The following is an 18,628-nucleotide window of genomic DNA, read 5'->3' as shown; positions in this document are numbered from 1 at the left end:
GCGGAACGTTACGCAAGAACGCTTCTGCGAAGAATGCGCACGTATAGAATCAAACAACTTGTGATAGCTGCCACGGCAAGTCGAAAGCTGACACAGAGTACAGCCAGCATTCCGTACATCAGCAGGGCGCGTCCAGTCACGAGAACAGAGGGGATCGGATGTTATTGGTGTTCGTGCACCATTCAACAGGGCATACGAAGAGGTGTTTAGATAGTGCTATACCAACCCTTGACGCCAAAGTGTGTACCCTCGCATTCTGGGCCTTAATACTGTACGTTACTTCCCGTGATAGGATCGCAGAAAAATGGTAAGTTTTGGTCACCACATGCATTATTTGGTCGTACCAGGGAGGTGTGAAGAGTCTCTTTCCACCTCCCTGGTCGTACACTGCTGCTGTTTGTACAGAAAAGAAGACAATTATTTGCAAGATTTATTGACACATATGATCAGAGAATGTAAGATAACAATTTCCACTAAATCGATAATGTCTTGTACACATAGAGATGATAGACTAGTAACCTCATGATCATAGCCTGGGTATTAGATATCCTGTAAAGACAGTCATTTACTATATCATATTAACGTATAAAACGAGGATGAGATATAATAATTAGATGCATGTTCAGGTTTGTTAAGATCCGTATGGCCTATATCTCATATCGTATGATATACTAAATGTTACGATGTATATATAGGACTACCTCTCCGAAGGTTCTGCACAATATACAGGGACAAGAAAAATGCCAATTTATTTAGCGATCATGAATGATACTTATCTCTATTTACTTCCACCTGACTCCCAATAAATCTTAACCATGGCATCCCGCCAAAAATTCTTGTCAAGTTAACGCTACAGATTAACACGACCTTATACATACACGTAGCTTTTACAAGCATCAATACCGAGCTCCCCCCTCTCTCTCCCTCTCTCTCTCTCTCTCGCCTTCACAGCTATACATTCAAAACGATATGTACAAAGTCGCTCGCCTTGCACCTCTTTCAATAGCGTCGTTCTTCCATTATGATGGAGACACTCATCGAGGGGTAGGGCCTTATACCTGTTTCCTTGATACCGACTGTTGAACAAAGGAGCAGTAAAACCAGGGAGGTGGGAAGAGAAACGAAGCGTTGAGAGGTTTAATATCATCATGAATATCTCGCCCTACCCCCCCCCCCCCATTGCTAAATGTATTCAGTGCATGGCAAGATTCGAACTTTTTTTTTTCTCTCTCTCTCAAAGATTCATGTCTTATAAAGCCTGCTGTGTTGCTTGTTGCTACAAACGTTCTGGTGTGCAGGATCATCTATTCATGCAGTATATATAGGCTTACATGATTCCAGCTGCATAGGAAATCTACTGCTCAGGAGGAGCTCTCTTTTTTCGTAGGCAAGCGAGAGATTATCTCATAAATATTCATTACGCATGTTGTGGAAAGTCCCGATTCACTCGATATAAAACTCAGCGCGCATGCAACTAATGTGTATAGTGACGACGTGACACCAACCAGGCTCGACAAGCCAACCCTTACCAGTTAGTGTGCAAGAGCTAATTAAACAAAAAAAAAAAGGAAACAAAAATAAACCAACAACGAAAGACCAGGCCACTGTACAAGCAGAAAAAACGCATCGTACAGAGTGGCGTAAATAGTCAAGTTTAACTGAGAAGCGCCAAAAACTCAACAACAACAACTATGTGTACTGCAGTATCGTGTGCCAAGGAGGTACCAAGGAGGTACCAAGGAGGTACCTCCTTGCATGTATACACACAAAGACGTGTGTGTGTGTGTGTGTGTGTACGCGAGCACATAAAGGAATATAATTATAGACCTATATATATATATATATCATATAATATTCCTTTTTTGTGGTCGCGTATACGCACACACACACATAATACTCGATATGTGATAAAAACCTAAAATGGCATTAAAACACTTCATCCTGGCGAGGAAAGCGCATATATATATATATATATATATATACATTGTATATACAGTATATCGAGAAACAAGTGAAGGAATGAGCCCAATTGCCTTGAGCAAATTGTCGTGTCCCCGTTTGCGGGCACTTTGCGAGAATATTAATGTGTGTTAAAAACAACAACAACAACAACCAGATTTCGTTTTTAGTCCACATGAGTCACAATGAAAGATTGGTAATATTATCCTGTATAATGTTTGTGTATAATGCATTTTGTCTTTGTTTTGTTTTGTTTAAGTGAATGCGAATTTTTTGGTATTGAACGAAATTCGATTCAAGAATTGAAAAGAAAAAAAATCTTCCTTCAAAAAAAAAGGTGCACTGTAGGCCTGTCACCTACTAAGATGATACGTATTAATTGGCATAATATAGTGATGTGTGTCTATGTTGGTGTGTGCGTATTGGGATGGGAGAGGTTGTGGTGGTGAAATCCTGATGGTTTGTATAATACGAAGGCTGTTGGGATAAATCATATTATCTGTTCTACATCCTGTTTGACTCACCGCCATTGCCAATGACTGCTATACGTATTCAGGGGCAACGTAGTGAGGGGCACAAGTACTTATGTATAATATAGATCGTATGGATGATTTTCGTGCACGTATTGAAATATAAAACGTTTGGCGATACTTTTAAAGCGCGCGTTGTATGTTTACAAATACATGTAATAACACATTTGGCTTTGCTCCTGTTTACGCTGTGTTTATGAAATCAGCAAGATGGGTTCTTTCCCGTTGACGTACTTAATGTCAAACGCGATGACCCATATAAAGAAATTACCTATACATTAATTTGTTTGCAGACGTTTAACTATGACTGTCAATTCTCTCCCATCATCTAGTGAACTCCTCATATTGTTTAAGCGCTGAAATAGACTCACCCTTCATACAAGTCGCGCCTGTACAATATACAGAACATTATATAATTCACTGACTTGCGTTTTGCATAGTCTGTATGATACTCAAAAGTGTAGGCTTAATATTTCTGAGTCAACTCTTGATAGTTCAGCCAGGTTATCTTGTCGCACGCAGCGTCAGAAGATGGATTTCTTTGCTACATTTCTGTATATGATTAATGCGGGCATACATTAATTTTGGTACAATGACAAATTATTGTTTAAAAGCAGCAGTGTGTCGAGCATGTTGTTCCCTGAATGATAAATAAGACTTCTATAATATTATTTATCATGCTGCTGGGGAAATAGTCACATTTCATCTATCAATTTCTCTGTGAGGCTTGTTGCTACTCCTACACATCGGAAATGCATGCCGTCAACCATATACAAACCACAGCAGAACTAAATCGATGCCATAATCATTTGTGGATGACTTTGAATTGGCAATCAACTACTGAGCAAACCTACCTCATCAGAAAACAACAACTAATCATTACGATACGCGATTTCCGCTGCAGATGGGCTCATTATATTTACGTTTATCAGTCAGTCTATAGCAAAGAGAGAATGAGAGGAAAGACCTCGTCAATGAAACTTCACGAGGTATCCAGGGGCGGATCCAGGAATGCAGTAAAGGGGAGGCGCCTTAACAAAATTAAAGGGGGCGCACCCACCCCTCCCCCATTTTTCCGTTTATTTCTTTTCTTTTAGATTAAAATAGAGAGGGGTCGCACGCCCGTTGCGCCCCCTCTGGATCCGCCACTGGCATCTTCATATAAACATCGTGAGTAGTATATGTCATAAACGTTTGATGAGAAGAATCAAAAGTTCGTCAACCCTTGAATGGCGTCATCTTATCCTCTTAGTGATCCTGTATGGAGATTTAAACCATAGTAGTGATTGTTTTTTCTTTCGTCCAGCAATAGGAGCTGACCAGGCTTGTCACAAATGTAGCTCGACTTGCAACCTGTGCAAGAAACATGATCCTGTTTGGAATGCTCTTTTACATTGCCAAGCGTGTATTACAGTCATTATCCAGGCTCAATGCAAGCATCTGGCGGGGAAACTCGAAGATCTATAAATTACATAGATGACGACTGGCGGGGGAGGGAACACACCGAATGATCCGCCCCAAGGGTTTGAAATGCTGTTGAGGGAGGTTATAAGTCCCGAGACGAAGTCGAGGGACTTATAGCCTCCCGAAATAGCATTTCAAACCCTGAGGGTGGAACGTTTGGTACATGTTCCCGACAACAACAATCATCGTCCGTTGTATTATACGGGTTAGTCAAATACGTCAAATACGTCAACGTCAACCACCACCAGCAGCACAACGCACTCGATCGCTCGCGCAGAGCCAAATGCACTGTGTGCGCGAGGTCCTCGGCCCTCTGTCATTTTGTTACGTGAAAATGTTTTCCCCATGGGAGCACCAAGGAGGTTCGAGAAATGGAGTCACAACAGTCTTATTCCCTTTGATCCCATGCTCGAAGCCGCCACTGAAAAATGTTTGATGTATGTGTCAAACTGGATCTGCCTCTCAGATGCGAAGACAATTGACTCGTGTCTCATTGCATAATCACCAGCCACTTTCCAAGGAAGATTATGTCAATTTGTGATGGTAATTACTTTTCGCTATCCAGACGATGGGCCATAGACAATGGTAAAGGCACGGGGGGTGAGCGAATAGAAATTGCTCAAATATTGCTGAAATAGATATCAAAATTACTCGAATGTACGTGATTGTACGCTAATCTGACATATTAATTTATAAAGAACTATACTTGAAGATGAAACCATATTAGTTTCATTTTGAGGAAATAAGGAGAAAAGTAATAAAAGCGGCTTTCCATGATGGTAAAACTTCAAATACTGTCACAAAATACAGCTCAGATTTAAACTTTTGCACATATTTTCGAACGGAATAGACTTGTGTTTTATATGCTTTATCATTAGGTGAAATTTCATTGCATTTGATATATAAACGAGCAGCATATACCCGATATTATCTTATACACTTGAAATTAATCTTCAGATTGCTCAGAAAGATGACGGCTTCAAGCATCGAACATCAAAGACACAGATGCACCTGTGGAATTCTTTTGTCCATCCATAGAAAACTGACAGCTGATTGAATAATCATAGTCAGTTGGAACTCCATCTCTCGAAACTCCTTGGGAGAACATAACGAAGAATGTTCGCCCATGGGTGAACATAACCAATGTACCTCCATCACGTGACTGTGTTTAGCCAATCACTAACCGGTATTTGACTAACCCCCATTTAATATAAAGTATTGTCTCTCCCTCCCCTCCCCTCCCTTCACCCTCTCTCACTAGCAGTGTATCAATCCACTATAGATCTGTATAAATAATCTATATTTCTATCTCTACTCTCCATTACGCCCTTGAGATTTCATTACACGGCTGTGTGTCTTTACATATCATACTCATAGGATAGTCAAATCCAAGGTCTAATAGAAACTTTATACACACTTTGTAAAACTAAGGCATTTTTAATGCTTGAAAATGCGGGTCATACTTTGTATATAGAACAGAGTAAACGACAAAAGAAAACATCAGACGGATGTCAAGTGCGTTGATAGTTGAATAGTGCCTCGATATAAGAATCACTGTCCTGTGTTGGTTAGCCTCTGAATGAAATACATAGATTAACATTATTTTGAAGATATCGGCATTGTTGTAATGTGTTACACTTATAGTGTTTAGATCAGAAGGTATCAATTTACAGCACGCACCATATGAAATCATTGAACTTCATTGAACAAAACAACAACTCAATAGTAAAAACGCACTGACGAAGTAGTTTTCTTTGCTGTTTTCAAACTATCAACTATTCTGTTAAATCTGGTTAATTTGTAAATTTCGTTTTACAAAATTGCAGGACATTTGATTCTCAGTATCCCCGGAACATACACATGATTCCGTCAAATTTAATGTTCATGAAGGTAGCTGTATAGGTATCGTTAATGAGGGAAGTGATGTTTATATACGTTTGCATGAAATTCAATCTATGGGATCTTGCAAATTCTCGACTCGATCCCTTCTGCAAACATAAAATACTGGCGATAACACAGACTTATATGAGACCACAAGCTGTGACCAAACGCGCATGTAACTGGTGATATTTGATGAGGCGATCATGCTGAAAAATCATCACCTATTCTTCCGATCATTCAGTTTGCGACCACAAATCAGGTGTCAGTGCTGTGTGTGTGCGTGTGTGTGTGTGTGTGTGAATGTCTCATATCCCATTAGGCCTGCAATCCGTGCAGACCATTTTTACTGCATTGATATTGACTTTAAGTTGTATTTTACATTATTATAAGCCACATTAGATACGCATATACGCACATACACATACAATATATAATACACCCGCACACACACACACACACACACACATATATAATATATATATATATATATATATACACGGATATTCTACATGTTTACATACATGTTATAAATTATTGTCTCGGTGAGTCTTTGCTTTTAACCCTAACTAGGCCGGGGGGGGGGGGGGAGGGCGCCTCCGAGGCGCCCCCCCCCCCACGTTCCGCGCGATATATCGCAATCGCAAAAAGCTATCGCCGCGACATTTCATGACTTTTTTCTTTCGAGTCTCCCTCATCTTTTGACACCAATTTTGCGACGCCCGGGCGCGCGGTTCCGAAGTTACGCATAGATATATACATGCATGTCAGACCAAAAATTGCTCAAAAACGTGAATTCGTGTACAATTTCAATGCAAACTGTGCTCACAGGCAAATTTCATGAAAACATGATTATTTTGGTGTTTTATTGATAAAAATCAATGAATAACATATTTTCTTGTTCGGAGCGATGTCGCGGACAAATTTCATCGAAAAAACAATGAAAAACATAAAGTCGAAAAAACAGAAATACATAAGAAATGAAAAAAAAACAATAAAATACTTCAGAATTTTTTCTGATATCACAATTTTTTTATTACATTTGCTAAGGACACTAAAAAGAATATTTACACAAAAAATGGCCTGTTTTGAGCTTCACTTTGTGATTTATACCGAATAGACTGATTTCGTGCATCATTATGCATAAATTAGCATAATGGCATAATTTAGCATAAATGATAATTTTTTTGAAAAATTAACTTCATGGTATTTTAGATTACATCATAGGCAATGTGTGTGCCAATTTTCGTCGCGATCGCGCGGTCGACGGCCGAGATCTGGAGGGGGGCCTGGGAGGCCCCCCCCCCCCCCCGGCTCTATCAACTACCTACATAGCCCGGCCTAGTTAGGGTTAAAGCGTCCAAGCGTTGTTTTATACAAGGTACATCATTGGAAAATAACGATGTGCCTTAACACAAAGGGAACCACCAGGCAAATCAAACCGCTTGTTTCAGACAACATCTGTTTGCACTTGTGATGAAAAATCCCTGCCCTCTTGCATGAGAAATCAAACAAATGCTCCAGCCATGTGAACAAAAAAAAAAAAAAAAAAAGAACCCTTTGTACACAGCCAGTGAGTAATAATTGATTGGCATACACTCATACGTACATGTATCTATACGGATTAGCATTTGTACGGAATGTTGTGTTGGTAAAAAGAGCGCTGGCAAATTTGATCGCCTAGTATATAGTGTGCAATGAACCCTGACAGTGTGTATGATCAGAGAAGTGGGAATCCCACCTCTCTGGTGTGATATATTGAACTTTTTCTTTTTTGTAAACAGTTTGGATTTCCTCAATAGAGGAAAGATATCTCAAAGCAAATTTCAGAGGTATTCAGATCTAGAAGTAATTATGTTTTTTTGTTTTCGTTTTCCCTTCATAAGGGCTCCATTAGCAACTATACGACTCATACATTTTTGTTTTTAGATAATTTATTTATGAAAGTACAATTTAGTAAACACAAATGCAGTATGAATGGACACAACGCGCATTTCAGTGAATGTGTTTATGACTAAGTGTATTTCTGGACCACAATGCATAACTCAGTGAATCAGATATGACTGTATGTATTTCTGTACCACAATGCACAATGTAGGAAATTTAGTGTGAAAAGGTTATACTTCTACAACCACAATGCCAAAATCCAAAAAGGTTCAATGTAATGCTACAGCCACATTTCAAATTGCATTCATCAGTATCATTTTGGATGACAAACTACGAACAGACTTTGAAATTGATGTTTCAGTTTCAAATTTGAAAATTGTTTTTTTTTTCTTGACATCGGCATTATAGTATGTGATACCAACCCTCTTGCAAGAGTAGGACAGAAGGGAGGGGGGGGGGGTTCTATAAAAATATCGAAACTTGTTGCAGTTGCACATGAAGGGAATAGAAGTGAGCTGAAGCAAAAGACCACATTTGAGAGTAGTGTGTAAGAACACGATTTTAAAAGTGGTTAAAGTTGCAAGTGTCATGTTTTTGTCGTCGTACTTATTGCACAATCAATTTATGTTGAAAGTAGATGGGAAATATTCCCCTCCCACATCCCCTTTTCAGCTTAGATCGTGAACATAGTATGATCATGGTGTTACGATCCCAACAAATTAAGTATAATCCAACTCTTCATTGAATTCGAAAGTATTCAAGGGAACGTTTTCATCGCAATTATTATGCTGTCATGAAAAATGCAATGTGCTTTGAAGTCGTGGGTGTTTTGAGGTGCATTTGCTGTGGTTTCTGTTTTATTGTTATTTGTTTGTTCTTTCCCCGTCATCTCAGAGTGACCCTGAGAAGGCCGCTGACTCAACAGAGGGCATCTTACCCAGCGAGGCCCCACCGTCTTACGATGCCGCCGGCACAGGTAATGATGGGTTCCCCTGGTCGTGCGATCCACTATCACTCACGCCACGACTGTAGCCTTTATAGTACAGTTGATCGTGAAAATTTTGCTTATGTCTACACAATCTGCGCCATTGTCCAAATCGTGATCTGAATTGTGGAGTAATCGCGGTTACGGCATCAAATCTTACCGGATGTAACGTATCCTAGAAAAGTTTGGAACGGTACAAAAACTGTCTACGATCAACATCATTGACTGACCCAGATCATGATATCTTGATCCGATAAGATTTGATACGATCCCAATGATAACTCTGCAGTAATGGTCAATCGTGGTGTAGTGGTGGATCACACGACAGTAAGCCAGAATTGGGAAGGACTGTTGTATAGACGTAAGATGCAACTGACATGGAACCAGTATGATGTATACATGGGCCTAAGTGGGTCAAGGTTTTAGACTCAGTCATGTCCATCTTGTGAACCCTTGAGCAAGATTCAAGAACCTCGCTGTTCCTTCATAATTGTACATGACAGAATTTCAAGGTGTAACGCATTGCTAATGAGGCAAGTTGAGTTCATTGGAAAGTCTGACCTTCTCAAGATGCTTTGCGAGGCTGATACTTTTATGCAGTGATCATACAGGCAGTTTCGACTACAACATTACAAGCAGAATTGAATACTAGTATCATCTATAAGAGGAACTATATTTTCGAGAATGAGGTTACCTACACCGTTATCCAGGTATACCAGCAAAGTTAAAGCTGTATACTCAGACACGTGAGCCGCAGCCAGTTAAACAGTTCAGATGGAAATTGTATTTTAATATATTGGCCCTGGCGAGGTCAAAATAATTCCTCTGAGACGAGACACACTAGAGTCAAATTACGTGCATTGTTAAAGCCTGCGAGAAACCATGGAGCTACAGAACTGGATATGAGACGGAACTGCTTACAATAAATGCAATTCTGAATGCCAGCAAGATTAAGATTTTGGTCGGAATGAAAGAATGCATTGTGGTTCCCGCATACATATACCTTCCACTGCAAGGATTTCTAAAAGACTTTCCACAACGCATTGCATTATCATAATGTCTATTCAGTACAAAAATTTTCATATGTATGTATATATAATATATATATACATACATGATATGTATATATATATATACATGATATATACACACGCAATATGCCTGTAGGTACTACACAAGTAGAAACACAATTTGTGTAATTCTGTGTTAGTGTGTTTGTATAGTATTATGTTTGTCTTGCGTCGTATACAAATTGAGCATTTTATGATCAATGATGCTTGTGCAGAAGGTTTACTTATAAGTCTCTTTTTTTTTCTCTCTCTCAGAATCTGCACCTCCACCTTCGTACCAGTCTCTATACGGCCAGCTCAAAGACTGCAAGGAGAAAAACAGCAACCCCGTCAGCTTCATGTCCGCCATGTGCAAACTGCTATTGAACACCCGTATGTAGAAACGAACCAGTGTGTGTGTGTGTGTGTGTGTGTGTGTATGTGTGTGTGTATGTGTGTGTGTGTGTGCGTGCGTGTGTGTGTGTGTGTGTGTGTGTTGAGTTTAGTTTATTAATTTAACCACGGTAAAAAGCTTGCTATCAGCTAAAAGCTGTTTTTCAGCAAGGCCGTGACATGATAACAAACATAGAAATCACACAATGAAGAGAATGCAAATAAAAACATGAAATAATCGTTACAAACGAACACCAAAAAAGTCACAAAGTATAACAGGAAAAGTGTAACATAAAAAGTATATGCAATGGACAAAAGAAATCAAAATGAAAACTGAGGAAAATAATTATACAGAAATACACAAAGGTTTGAAAAACTGGCAATCATAATATCACGGTGCAAACAGATTAAGACGTTTCAAAACGACAGACGTGTGTGTGTGTTTGAGTGTGTGTTTTCTTAGTCATCGCTACTTTAACCTGCATGTCATCAGTGAGCTGGCGGCATCGAAAAAGAAATCTTCAGTAACATTTTGATTATCGACAAGTCTATGCAGCATGTGACATGAAAATATTGCACCTTTAAAGGTGAAATTCATTGTGCATATTATGGAATCACATTCAGTGAAAGAAAACATCATGACAGCTCGTAGGGATGAGGATTAATTTGTCGGTGCATGTGTTTGTGTACAGCCATGTAACCGCCTGAAAAATAAAAGATGAAACATTCATTATAGAGCGATGAGGGCAATCACTCTTCACAGAGGAGCTGTTGTGGCTCATTGGTTAAAATTGGAAAATAAAACAAACTAACAAACAAATAAACAAACAAACAGACAGACAGAAACAAGAGATATCGATTCAGTGATGCACAAAACGAACTAATAGTTCTCCAAACATCTGATGACCTTTTCTTAGAAAAAAAAAGTATTAGTGACTGACAATACATGCTAAATTTATAGTGCAAGAAAACTACTTTTAAATCTTCGGAATACAAGCAAATACTGTAATTCAGAATGTACTCAAGTTGAATGTTTGTTAACGGTCAGTAATTATATGTTCCAAACTATTTTTTTTTCTCGTAAATGATGCGCGAAAGAAATGAACACATACATAAATATTGTATCATTTTATTTTCATTCTATGTCTTTCTATTCAATAGTTTGCGTCACCATCTTGATGGCATTGGTTCTGGCGATTCCCATCGCAATGATTGTCATTGGTAAGTATACAAAATTATGAATTAAATCTCTGATTTTACTTTATATCACATATACGTGTATATAGCTCAGGAAATCTCACCTGTCAAACTTATGTCAATCCTGACACAATAGCCACAGTAGGTTTCAAACTGGTTATACATCTCGCTTTGTAGAAACAGCTGAATATGACATTATGAAGGAGCCATTTTTTTTTTTGTGGGGGGGGGGATGGGTGGGTGGGTAGGGGTCGCGCCTTGTTATAGGACGCCTTGACACCAGGATTACACGCCTTTTTAATATATTAACAGACAAAATACACATACACACACACACACACACACACGCACATGATAATCAAGAGAGAGAGAGGGGGGGGGGGGGGAGGAGAGCCCATTATATATTTTCTATTCGATAAATGTTGCAAAAAAAACCCAAAAGAAATTGTCAGGACGTTCATTGATGTTTGCCATGTACCAGCACTCACCCTACGCTTACCAGCAACTCTGTGAACAATTCCCATTTCCACAGCACAGCATACTCAAAATAGGTCTCAGTTCATATCTTTCTTTCGAGTGTTTTTGTTCATCTGTTAGTTGTATCAAATAATATTCGAAATTTGTCACGGAGAAGATGTCTTCTTAAGCGAGACTGCTTAGTGACCGGATAATTATGGTGATAATGATGATGACGAAACTCGTTTATCCTTGCAAAAGTTCGGACTCGGGTAAGGTCTCCCGAAAAGTTCAAGTTAATATCGATTTGAAAAAAAGAAAAGCTTCAAAGCAAGCCAAAACAGGAGAGATAAATCTGAAACAAAGTTAACAATGTTAGTTTCTGTATAATAGTACAACTGTCTAAATTCCCTAGAATGAGATGAGGGACAAATCCAAAATTAGATTGAAATCTCAATCTGGTAGATTTAGAAGTCAATCTATTTTTTAAGCCTCATTTTCGATTTGTCCCTCACCACAATATCAAATACAGATTGATTTCCAATAAAAGGGATTTAGAGAGAAATCAATGTTCAAAATATAGACTTCTTATTTACACGTTTCTTTTAGACAGCCATATCCGTCAAGCTGATATGAGAGTAAGCGAGTATATCTTTGCTGCATATTATATCCCATATAAAGTTTTACATACTTTAACAAGAGAATATTCTTCCCATTACTATCTATACAGTGGTTTTTAATGCAAAGGGTACTCTTTGCATACACGTACACACATATTACACACACACACACACACACACACCCGCTCACATTAAAAAAAAAAAATCTTTGTACACCGTGTAGTGTTACAGTGATCGACGGATGCAAAGGTTGATGAAGTACGTCGTACCTGGGAACATGTGATTAGTCATTGCAAGTGGGTGAGACCACGACTGGCTAATCATGCAGTCAAGTGTTCTATGATCACGAGATCCCCGGTGCATCTGTCATATAAAAGAAAAAAAAAAGAGAGGAAATTGTGTGAAGCCAAAAACCTTAGTTTCCTTATCCAGGCGTCCTATATATGCTAATAGCACACTCTATACTGTGTATATAAAGTCTGTATTAAAAGGGGGGGGGGGGTTATCATGTATCTTTTCCTTGCATTCTCTGCTGTTATAGCGTGCATTCACAATAATAGGCGACTTGGAGTGCGACTATTCCTTTGTGCTTGTGTCCGTCGGATAATAATGGAGAATAGACCTATATTTTTTTTTTTATCAAACAATGTCAGACGACCTTGTGATTACCAAGTACTTTTTAACATTAGGAGAGGCATTGAAATAGACATTGCAACCCTGTAATGAAACATCAGAATTGGCTTTTGTTTCATTAAAAAAAAAGAATAATTGATTCAATGTGTCCATTTCAATGATAATATTTACCTGCTGGATTTTAACACATTATGTACATCATTATTCATAGCTTTATCATGAAAAACTGGTTGTCATTTTGTTTTTACTATTCATATTCTATAGCCTCAGGTGTATGCCACATGATGAATTGTCTATTCAGTTCATGATTAACATACTTACTGCTTTCTGAATGAAAAGACTATAGTTTTTTTATACAACCCCGATTTGATTACATGATAATTATAATGATATTCTGTGGATGTAAAGCTTGGAAAATGAATTGTTTCCTGCATTGTTAGAAGTTGATATTTGTGGTCAAGGTTTTCAGTCTTTTCTCGCTAGTATAACACGACAAAGGGCACTTAGACAATACATGCTGCATTATGAAATGCATTTGACGACACAAGAAAGAAAGAAGAAATTATTGTAGATGCATGGTGCAAAATCTTACTACCACAATCGGCAATAAGTGTTACAGAGAAATACATTATCAATAAATGGTAGCTGGGTCGATGAAATGATACTTGAAGATTTCAAAAGAATAATCTTGACGCAGATCGAGAAAGTATATAAAGGGTGATTTCTGATTTCACCCTCCCTTCCCCCCCCCCCCCCAAAAAAAAAAACACATTATGATATCCTTTTGCACTTATGGGCCGTTCTGATCACGTGATCTTTTGCAGGCGCCATGTACAAAAACGACTGTCCGGTGCAGTACCTGATTCCAATTTACCTGATCGTGATGGGGGCCGTGTACTCGTGCAAGAGCCTCATGGACCTCAAGGTTCGCTTCCAGCGATCTCGCCTGCCACCCGAGGAGCAAGAGGGCTTCCAGCCCAGCACGGGGGAGAGTGCTGTCAGCAACATCGTGGGCCTCTTCCTCTTCGCTTTCTTCATCGCTGGTAAGACTCGTCACGTCCATTTTGTTTGTTTGTTTGTTTGTTTGTTGGCATGTTTCCGTAAAAATCATACTTAGACGAGTAGACTATTGATACAACAGATGAAGATACGTAAAACATCTAAAACATATTTCAATAACAAACAGTATGGAACAACGAATGAATATTATGTCTATTTCAATTTTGTCCATAAAATATGTTAGGGGTCATTAAAGAAAGGAAGGCCATGTTATTCCATTCCCATAAACGCAAAGAAAGGGCTTGAATCAACAGCACTGGCTGTCAGCCCAAATCAGTGGATGTGTGGCTTACCAAGCTTGTATATTCCCCTCATATACCCTGATATTTCAAAGTTAAGTTTTCTATGAAGAAAAACAAAACTGATAAAATTGTTCTTGACGACAAGGATATTTACACACTGCTCCCATGACAGGAACAGCATGGAAAAGACATGATTAGTACAGGAATGAGTGACTTGAATAGCTTATTGATTTGGGATAGGCTTTTGGAAAACAAAAAAGAAATCTGAAACATTATTAAAATGAATGTCAATACTACAGTAAACCGAGATAAGGAGTTTCGACATGCTATTCTGTGGGTACCCCGTTAAGGTAATCTGGAAAATTTCAGTTCCTTCTCTGTGAATTTTGTCTCCATATTGCGGAATCACTAATTGTGGTACGGGTGGAAACAAAATTAGTGATTCATGAGCTTTCTGCTTGAGAAATTAAACTGTTCTTTGAGGTTGTGCAATAAACGTGAATTTACAATAAAACTTTTTTGGTCGGGTCACTTCACGAATTTATTCAAATTCATGAGCCGTGAAGAGGACCATTTGACGAATTATTCAGCTGAAGCGTTTTGCTTGAATACTGCTGTTTTCAATAATTTGCGTCAAGTTTGCATTCATTCGTTGCCTCCATGTTGAGTGAGCCTCAGGCAGGCCTGCTAAAATGATGTCGGGATTATATTCCTTCTGTGGAAGTATATGTGCATGAATTCGTTTATTGTTTTCAAACTGGTTTATTGGAATACAGCGTAAAAGCGCCATGGCTTTAAGATACAATAACTTTCCCTTTGTGTGTCGTATTTTCATCTTTTCTCTATATCTCTGTAATTTCCTTTAGTTTTTTCTTCTTCATTGCCTTCTCATTTTCTGTGCACTTTTTTTTTCGTCGTTTTCTTTTTTCTTTGAAGACATAACGTGTTTTTGTGAAGCATGATCTGATGATGTGTAAAAAGTGGTTCTGCAGATATCGGTATAACAAACTTTTATTCTTTGCCATCTCTTTTCTCTTTGGAAATGCATCTGTTTGTGCAAACCAGGAAACGTATGGATATACGGCATATACGCACCGAACACAAGCAATCCCAACGGCCCTGATTACTGCGACCCCACGCTGTACTACTTCTCCTTCTGGGTGACCACAGCTGCCTACATCGCCATGGCTCTTGGCTGCTGCTGCTGTTGCGGGGCCGCTTGTGTAGCTTGCATGTTCTCCGGAAAATAACTGGAACTGGTGCTCTTTACTCTCCATATCATACAGGGATGAATAGATGGTCTTAGCAAGAAGGCTTTGTAGGTTTTCATTTTGATACGGATTAGGCGAGTAGTTATACATTAGATTTAAACACGTCTTAACGAAGTATAGTCCAGTGAATTTCAAAAGTGAATGAAAATGACTGCGTTATCGATTTGCGTGCATATACAGATCGATGTCGTTGCCTTTTCTAACGCTCAGTAAAATTTGAAGTGCCTTCTAAGAAATGCAGGCGATTGGATCAATATAAACGATCTACTTCGTGCAAAAGGGATATCTATATATATTTATTTATAGTTTGGAAGAGAATGAATAAAGTTGTGACACTCCTATACTCAAATTTCACAGAAGAGTGTGAGTGTTACGGATGGTCAGAATGATGGTCAAGACTGCACATCTTAGATGTTATCGTCGTAATAGATCTGCGCGAAAGGTTTTATGAGAAGCATGTTTTACACTGCAGTGTGAAATATTTTCATTACACTTTCATTATGATGGAGAATCATCGTTCTTGTATATATGTTGTATTAGAGCTAATTGGAATTCAACATGCTGGTTCTAGAAATGTCTGCAATCATACTAAAATATTTTGATATAGCATCTAATGCCATAGTTATGAAACAATGACCAACATCTTGCAGAAATAGTTTTGTTTGTTTTATGGTTTACTTATCATCTTTCTTTCGATAGAAAGCCTGATGTTTCATTTTTGTATGAAAAGAATAAGCCAGAGAATATTGAAGAATCTACAATATTGCGTTGCATAGCACAGAAGGTTATTATATTTTTTTAAAGGAGCTATGTGCTTCATTAAGTATGTACACAGAGCGCATATTGAAAACGTGATGCTTGGTTATTTTTATTTTTTTTTTTTTTTGGGGGGGGGGTTGCAAACAAACAAACAAAGAAACAAATGAATAAAACACCAGACAACAAACAAAGCAAAAAAATAAAAAAAGAAAAGAAAATAAAAACCTAGAGAAAATAAAATTAAAACAAAGCAAGACGTTGCACGGAACCATTTACGATGGACCTTCTGTCTGTTTCTCCTGCATGTATATGACAACTATTTTAGTTGCGGGTTGAGAACAGAGTTGACAAACTATAAAAAAACAGAAACAGAAACAACAACAACAACAACAACAACAAAATCTCAAAAGAAGGAAAAATACAAATAGGTGTCAAAAGTTTACTGGAGCCACAACTCGGCATATCTGGAACCATCGATTTATTCACTATGTTTTCCGACAATGACTGAAAGTTCATATTTTAAACTCTGAGATAAAAAGGAGACCTTAAAAAATTATGAATGATAGAAGATCAAAATCAATCCTGTACCCGATATATAAACTAATCTCACTATAGTACTGTACTTTATTTAGTTTGTCTCCATTTACATTAACTGCCACTCCCCCAACCCCGTGCTCATTGATGCTGCTGCCATGGTTCACTATGTAGTAAGACAAGTATTCAATTTTGTTCTTTATTGTTTTCTTGAGAATCTGTTCCGTCACAGCTTCCACGGAAAGTTAAAGTGACCATAGATCCCCAAGCTAAGTATTCTATAGTGACTTGAAGTCATGCTCGAGCAAGTCATTCCAGAGATTGTTAGAGACTGTAACAATCAACCTTAAAGTGATACGACTGTGCAGCTGCATTGCATATTTTAAGAATAAATTACTTCACTATATGAGCTATTGGTAATGGCCATAAAGCGATGAAGTCATAATGGTGTGTCGTTGTATAACTATCTCAAAGTTGACATTTTTCCCTATAATTATTATTAGCGTATGTATAATAGCCTTTATAAACAAGTGTTTTGAAACTGCAATAAAAGAGGAATTTGGATTTCTACTGTCGTACCGTGAGATTTGAGTTTGACTGGCTATTATGTCCTTATTTCGCCTGTCGTTCCAGCGTATTATAGACATTTTATACACACAACTCACACAGTCATAATTACGCATGCATGGACTAAACTATTCTGTTTATGGAGCCACAAGAAACCAAGTTAAAAGCACTTTATTACTTCGTCAAGCGAATTACTGTTAATAATTTTTGTCTATGTGTACGTATGTATACGGTGTGTGTTTTGTCAATATTTCAGAATATCCGCTAATCGCTAATGTAGTGAGAGCAAGATTACTGTATACAGTATCTTATGCATTAAGATTTACTCGTATGATGGCTTATTTACAAGTCATGCTCTTTCTTAGAATTGACTTAGATTATCAAAATGGATGATCAATGATATTTCTGTATATCATTGCATTATCTGTGATTATTTGACACTCTTGTTATTAACACAGTGATAAATTCTAATTAAGTTAAACAATCCAAAATAAGTGAATGGATAATACGTTAATGACTGAATGATTTTAATCACCAAATCAAAGTACGAATAAGTGACATCAGATGGAGTTTATAATTTATTTGACAAAAAAATAAACATAGTATTGACATGAAACGCACACACGAATGAAAAATGGGAAACTCTATAGTATGGGTTTAGAGTATCCTTAAACTCTACTTGCTATTAAAGAACATAATCTAAATATTAAACATAATTATCCATAAAACTATTCTTAGCTTAGGAAATAATACACTTATTGCATACCCTACAGATGTACAATACAGCATGTCCTCCTCATACAATGCTGCGTCAAATTATAATTTTATTGCTACTGATTAAAAACTTGTCCTTCTTCGACACCGAAATGAACACCGATAATCAAGCGTTCTGAGTTAGACAACTCAACACAACAATCATGAATTTGAATTAATATGCATTACTCCAACCTTGTATGAATGACCTTGATGTTTATCATGGGCTACTACAAAAACATCGAACGATCGGTATTAACTGAAGTCGATGAAGGACAGCTTGTCAATCAGTTGGAATGAAAACAATTGAATTCCATGCTAGAATCAATTTGGTTTGTTTGTTTGCTTGTTTTAATAAATACGTTGGGGTCATCTCATGAAACCGACACCCA

The 18,628-nt window shown here is 37.9% G+C and overlaps 1 protein-coding gene across 1 annotated transcript; it reads left to right on the top strand.

The window, feature by feature from the left end:
- The first annotated feature begins 227 nt into the window (after positions 1 to 227).
- LOC139721093 (transmembrane protein 272-like) lies at positions 228 to 15,602 on the top strand. Its single transcript, XM_071632423.1, has 6 exons — positions 228 to 307; positions 8,613 to 8,694; positions 10,029 to 10,145; positions 11,307 to 11,366; positions 13,876 to 14,094; positions 15,418 to 15,602. The coding sequence occupies exons 1-6, from the start codon at positions 305 to 307 to the stop codon at positions 15,600 to 15,602; spliced, it is 666 nt and encodes a 221-aa protein (XP_071488524.1). The 5' UTR covers positions 228 to 304.
- Positions 15,603 to 18,628: the final 3,026 nt, after the last annotated feature.

Source organism: Diadema antillarum, unplaced genomic scaffold, assembly GCF_040938485.1.
Source record: "Diadema antillarum isolate AM-2024a unplaced genomic scaffold, OU_Dant_1.0 scf00000138, whole genome shotgun sequence".
NCBI classification, from domain to species: domain Eukaryota; kingdom Metazoa; phylum Echinodermata; class Echinoidea; order Diadematoida; family Diadematidae; genus Diadema; species Diadema antillarum.
This window is presented reverse-complemented; position numbering and strand designations above follow the sequence as displayed.